General features: G+C 45.0%; 1 protein-coding gene across 1 annotated transcript in view; it reads right to left on the bottom strand.

Moving 5' to 3' along the window:
• FIG4 (FIG4 phosphoinositide 5-phosphatase) overlaps positions 1-6,755 on the bottom strand; it is a 125,867-nt gene that overhangs the window by 25,267 nt on the left and 93,845 nt on the right. Inside the window, exon 22 of the mRNA XM_021718053.1 lies at positions 4,470-4,556. Within this exon, the coding sequence (XP_021573728.1) occupies positions 4,470-4,556 (87 nt within the window). The remainder of the gene's footprint in view (positions 1-4,469; positions 4,557-6,755) is intronic.

Consider the following 6,755-nt stretch of genomic DNA (forward strand, 5'->3'; position numbering starts at 1 on the left):
CTGCTGTGGGGAAACCAGGGGGCACAAAGATAGACTGACCTCTAGAAACATGTAACCTTACAGAATTGTAATAACCCCAAACACTGGCAACACTGTTCAGTGATGGCCACACAACGTCTTTTCCACACTACCCAATCAGCCAAGCCAAGTGTGCTTGCCCAGGAAACTAAGTATGACCACATTAAGAACAAGATGCTGGGGGTCGAGGCAAGAATAAAGGTACCTTCTCTTTAAATACAGTTCGGTAGCTCAGCCTGTAATCCCAGTGCTTTGGGAGGCCGAGGTGAGTGAACTGCCTGAACCTGCGGGATCGCGACCAGCCCAGGCAACTTGGCGAGACCTCATCTCTACAATAAATCAAAAAATCAGATGGGTGTGGTAGCGCGTGCCTGTAATTCCGGCTACCTGGAAGGCTGAGGCAGAAGGATCGCTGGAGCCCAGCAGGTCGAGGCTGCGGTGGCCGGGAACGGCCACTGTTACTCCAGTCTGGGCGACAGAGTGAGAATCCAACTCAAAAAAAATAAATAAATAAAAATAAATAAAAATAAAAATCCAAGATCAGGCTGGGCTCCGTGGCTCAGCCTGTAATTCCAGCACTTTGGGAGGCTGAGGTGAGTGGATTGCCTGAGCCTGCAGGTTCGAGACCAGCCTGGGCAACTTGGCAAGACCTTGTCTCTACAATATATCAAAAATTAGCTGGGTGTGGTAGCGAGCACCTGTAGTTCCGGTTACTTGGAAGGCTGAGGCGGAAGGATCACTGGAGCCCAGCAGGTCGATGCTGGGATGGCCGTGAGTGTGCCACTGTACTCCAGCCTGGGTGACAGAGTGAGACTCCAACTCAAAAAAAATAAAAATTAAAAATTAAAAAATAAAAATTCAAGGTCAACAGAGCAGAAATAAATAGTATATCTTCAGACAGAGGTGTCTACAAAGCCAGGTCAAGTCAGAGGACCAAGTGAGTCTGTTCATGCCAATAACCCAGTGTTTCTGCCCCAGTGGTCAGCAAAGCAGCTGGTAACACTGGGCATTTATAATGTAGTGATGGAAGTAGACCATGCGCTCTGGAACCAGTCTGTCTGGGCTTGAATCCTGGCTCCTTCACCCGCTAGTTGTTTGACCTCGGGCAAGTTACAAAACTTCTCTGGGCTTCGGTTATCCCATCTAGAAAATGGAGATGACAAGAAGGTCTATTTCATAGGGTTATTGTGGGAATTGAGTTAATACCGGTTAAGCCTCACAGAGCAGTGCCCATCACACACCGAGAGTTCAGTAATGTTGGCTGATGTCATTTCTCCCTGATCATCACCTACGTACTCAGGGAATCACAGGAAGGGGTCACACTCAGACAAAATACAGCTTGTGCTGACAGTGTAGACTGACCAGTTTGGGGTTTAATATCCATTTCTAGGCTACGTCCTGCAAGACCTTAGGTGAAAGCTCCTCCATTCGGGATCCTGCACACCAATTCAGGATCCCTTTTTTCACTGGCTTCTAGCCACTTATTTAATATCAATATTTTATTTACATTTGTGTTGTTGTAAATACCTCATCTTTAGAAAAGAAAAACTAGGTTGCTTCATGATTGCAAGACAAATTGGTAAGATTATGAACTATCCAGAGATGAGTAGATAACTATATACATGAACTTACACGTATTACAACATTTAAATATATTAGAACCTAAATCATAACAAGGAGAGAATTCCAAGAATCTCTTATAAATCTAATTTCTTTTGGTTTTGGCATGGCTTTAGAAATCTAAAAATGAATAGCTGACATTTTAAGAACTTGGTTACAGAGTTTAAAAGCATGTGCTCCACTCCACTCCCCCCAAAAAAAACCCCACCAAAAGCCCTCCCAGGCAGTTGCCATGACAATATAATGCAGCGCCTACCTAAGCTCTTTGTTACCCTGCTGAAGATGCTGTGCAAATAACACACACATGACAGATTCTTTACTAATTAAGTGGAAAAGGTTAAAAAATTCTAGATTCACGTGCTAGGACTCAGAAAAGCAAATACTAAATATTTTCGGGAAAAGCATGTGAAAGAAGTAAGTGTAAGACCAATTACAGATCACAGTAGAAACAACGTTGGAGAAAACATGGGGGAAAGATTTTTATCTTATTTTGTATGCTATGTTCATTTCCTCTTCAACTCCTCATAAGTTGCACTATACTATTTCAATGGAATAATCAATCTGTATAATACTATTTATTTAACAGAGTCTCTTATTTTACTAACACATTTAAATGCTTTCCTTCTTTGGTCACATCTATTTCAGTTCATTCGTGAGCCCACACTTCCATATGCTAAATAGCTATAACAAAGAAAAAGAGTCTCCAAATTAATAGTTTATATGCCAGAGAGAGAGAGAGAGAGAGAGAGAGAGAGAGAGAGAGAGAGAGAGAGCGAGAGAGCGAGAGAGAAAGAGAGGGAGGGAGAGAGAGAGAAAAGCTGTGTGCGGCGGTTCAAGTCTGTAATCCCAGCACTTTGGGAGGCCAGCGTGGGAGGATTGCTTTAGCTGAGGAGTTCAGCACCAGCCTGGGCAACATAGCGAGACATTGTTTTCACAAAAACATTTTAAAAATTAACCAGGCGTGGATCACATGATCCTAGGAGGTTGAGGCTATGGTAGCCATGATCATGCCACTGCACTCCAGCCTGGGTAAAAGAAAGAGACTCCCGACTCAAAACTAAATAAATAAAAGTGATGGAAAGAGAAAGATGAGATCAACCGCCTTCTGGAGGCTGTGATAAAATACCGTCTGGTCTTCCTCCCACTACTCTGATTGGCCATCTCTCTCCCCTGCAAGTTTCTCTATCTCATTGACCCAACCGTTAGACCCATATCCCCATCAGGAACCTGTCAGGGTCTGTAGACTGTTCTCTCTCTATTCTCTTCAGTCTCATCCTTAATCAGTGGCTTTAATTATCACTCACAAGTGCTTACATCCCAGCCTAGATTCTCTTCAGAGCTCCAGATCAGTTGATCCAACTACTTCCTAAACTCCTCCACTCCGAGACTACTTTAAAGGCGAACCAGGTCCTGCTGTGCTTTCTACCTTGGTAAATGGCAACTTTGAATGATCCTAACACAGACATACTCAATACCTATGTGCAGAATGAATAAGCAAATGAATGAATCAATTAATCAAACCTGTTATACAACCCCCCAAAACAAAGGGTCATCCTTGATAAAGCCCTCTTCCTCCCCCTCCTTGAGTCAGGATCCAAGTCCTGTCCATTTCACCTCCTCAATATTTCATCCATTCCATTTTCAAAATCCTCACGGCCACTCCTCTCTAAGGCTTTGGCCTGGATTACTGGAATAGCCACTGAACTGTCATCAGGAATGTGCAGATGTAGGACATGGAGAAGTTAGGCAATTAGCACCTATCAAATAAAAAATTCAGTGACTAAACAAATAAAGTTGGCCCAAGAAAAGGGAAGAGGATGTTTACTAAATGTCACCATATGCTAGAACACTGATCTAGATGCCTTGCCATGTACTGCCTCACTGTATTCCCACTGCAATCTATTTCATAGGAGAGACTCAACTGAGCATTTGGCATCAGGGAGCCTCTCCTGGCCACAACCCTTTGCTTTGTTAGGTCCCAACATTCAGAGAATAAGGATGCACATGAAGATAATGCTTGACAGTGGTGATCACAACTTGTTGAGAACGTATTTTAGACTCTGTTCTAAGCACTTTGTATGCATTATTTCACTTCCGTTTCATTATCCTTTCATGACGTAGGTTCTATTATTATTCCCTTTTACAGGCGAGAAAACTGAGCTACACAGCACTTAAATTATTGGCTCAAAGTAAAAAACCAGGAAGTGGCATGCTTTGAACACGGTACTGTTTACTTAAACATTCACCAAACACCTGTTTAACTTAGAGCAAGTTATTAGACCTGATTGGGATATACAGCTAGAAGTGACAAAGCCATCCAGATCCTTGAGGGTCTTGTACTGAACTGTGGGACCAGTCTCCAAGGTCAGGGGTGTCGCATCATGCCACCTCTATCCAGCAGAGGGCAGAGTTCAAGCAGATGAACCACCACCAATGCCAATCCCATCTCCCAAGGGTACTTCAAGGACAGTCAGGGCTTCCAATCCTTTCCCTATCTCTCACAGAGACCCAGTTTTCCTCAAATGAAGGACCAGGAGGAGATAATTTAGTGCGAGAGGACTCCTGGCAGCTGTTTCTGAAATGAACCCCTGTGAAGGCCTGCCTGGGTTATCTGCACTCATTGACCCCTCAGGGATGCAATTTTGTCCTGAAGTGCCCAAGAAAGGTTATAGGGCAGGAATTAAAGAGCTGATTTCCTGTTCATTTTTCTACTACTTAAAAATATACTAAGTGGGTGACAAGACTGAATGTTTTTTTTACAGCGTCTTAAAAGAAAAACCACAAATAGTATGACTACAAAGATTTCTTTGAAAGACTCATGTGATACTTACAGTTTTATAACTCCATCCGAGCACCTGGAACAGAGTTGCTGGCTGCCCTTGTCCTGTTTATGTTGACTCTGCCCCAGCTGAACAAATCTACAAATTACAATAAGAGTAAGTTCAAGAAGGAAGTCCTTGCAATTAATTCAGTAGATCACACAAAATGGCATGAGTTTTCAAATGACAGCGTGTGCTTATTTCAGAAAAGCATCAAAAAGCACCTAATATTGCCTCATCTGAGAGTGGGTTTGATAGAAGTAAAGGAGAAGGGATTCTGCTTAAAATGCAAGTCACAACCATGGGCATAAGAATGACATCGAATGTGCATTTCTACTAACTTAAACATGACACAGACCTTGAAGAAAAGTGTTCCTGAAGCCAAGAAGACGACCTTGCAGGGCCTCACACACCTGAGGGTGGCACATATACAAATGCATGAAGCACAGGCTGGTATGTAGGGTGGCACTTGCAGTGAGACAAGGACACAGAAAGGGCAGAATCAGGTTAGGGACCCACCTCTGAAAGCAGGGACACTCCGAAGAGCCCCTTTTCCTCAGGACTCTAAGAACTCCCCTCACCCCACCCCAGACCAAGGATGCGCCAGCCATTCCTAAGAAGAGTATTGAACCAAGATAGAGGAGACCAGGCAAGAAGCACCAGGGCCACACATCCCTCCTCAGAAAAGACTTGCACAGCGCAAATGCAAGCTGTAAGCTAAAGAGCTGGATGGAGGGGCCAGGCCAGCTCAGCAGGGTGAGAGGACTCCTGGCAGCTGTTTCTGAAATGCACCCCTGTGGGAGGCCTGCCTGGGCTGTCTGTACTCATTGTCCCCTCAGGGATGCGATTTTGTCCTAATGTGCCCAAGAAAAGCTACAGGGCAGGAATTAAAGAGCGGATTTCCTGTCCATTTTTCTACTATTTTTTTTTGATGACTATAGATAAGTTTATCATTTATTTTTCATTAGCTTTTTTAAAGGTCGCAAAAATTGCTGCAGCAACTACCAATTATTAAATCATTCCAGTGCTACTGACAATGTTCAAACAGCTTAGTTTATCCAACTTTTATCTTCAACAAGTGAAATTTTTGATTAATGTTTTCAGCTAAATGTCACATAATATCAACTATTTGTTCAGGACTCTAAACTTCCCCAATCAAGTGTACAACCACTGTCAGAATTTTTTTTTAATCGGTATGAGGTCTTGAGGAAATAAGTAGAAAGCTTCCAGGTCCAGTCAAACAACAAACCAAAGACACTAGAAAAGATGAGGGAAGCTGGGCACGGTGGTTCACGTCTGTAATCCCAGCAATTTGGGAGGCCAAGGCGAGAGTACTGCTGAGCCCTGAGGTTCGAGACCAGCCTGGACAACTTGACGAGACCTTGTCTCTACAATAAATCAAAAAATTAGCCGGGCATGGTGGCGCATGCCTGTGGTTCAAGCTACTTGGAAGGCTGGGGCAGAAGAATCGCTTGAACCCAGCAGGTTGAGGCTGTGGTGAGCTGTAAGTGTGCCACTGCACTCCAGCCTGGGCAACAGAGTGAGACTCCAACTAAAAAAAAAAAGATGAAGGCAACGAAACACACAGAGAGCAGGGATCAGCAACTGGAATTAAACTGCAACACTGAGAAATCCTCAGGAGTCTGACGGTGGCCGAGGTCCAATGCAGGAGGCCCAGGCAGGGGAATAGGAAGCTGGCAGACACTGCTTGCTGAATGGCCTCCCTCACAACAGTGCTGTGTGGTGTCAGATGGGAGCATAGCTTGCAAGCCCAGCCAGGGCACTATTATGTGCACAAACCTTGGTGGGTACCAGCTAGCCAGGTGCAGAAATGGGGTAGGAAGGGTGTCTGCCAGTTCAGGGCAAAACTACCTGGGCTCTTGCCCTACCCTGAAACTCTACCCTGGCCAGGGCAAGAGTGGGTGCCAATTAGTCCCTGGACATCCTTCAGGTGCCCTTGGGCACAGCTGCGCCACAGATACCGATGGAGGGAGGCTTCCTCTGCCTATAGAAAAGCCCGTGGCAGAGGGAGAGGGGACATGCCCCAGGGCAGTCATGTGCGGGGTCAGAGCCCAGCAGGGACAGTGAGCCCACGGGAAGGGGCTGTTCACAGAGAGGGAAAGGATGGCCAGCCCCCACCCCCATTTCTTTCCTTCCCCCAAGGTATGCGTCACAAGCAGAGGCAGCTGATACGATCAAGGGAAAGAAGAGGAGCAGAGAGTCTAAAATCACAAGAAGCCCGCAGGTTCGAGACCCGCCTGGGCAACTTGGCAAGACCTCATCTCTACAATAAATCAA

This window comes from Carlito syrichta, unplaced genomic scaffold, assembly GCF_000164805.1.
Source record: "Carlito syrichta isolate Samal-C Ts95f unplaced genomic scaffold, Tarsius_syrichta-2.0.1 Scaffold311768, whole genome shotgun sequence".
NCBI lineage: Eukaryota > Metazoa > Chordata > Mammalia > Primates > Tarsiidae > Carlito > Carlito syrichta.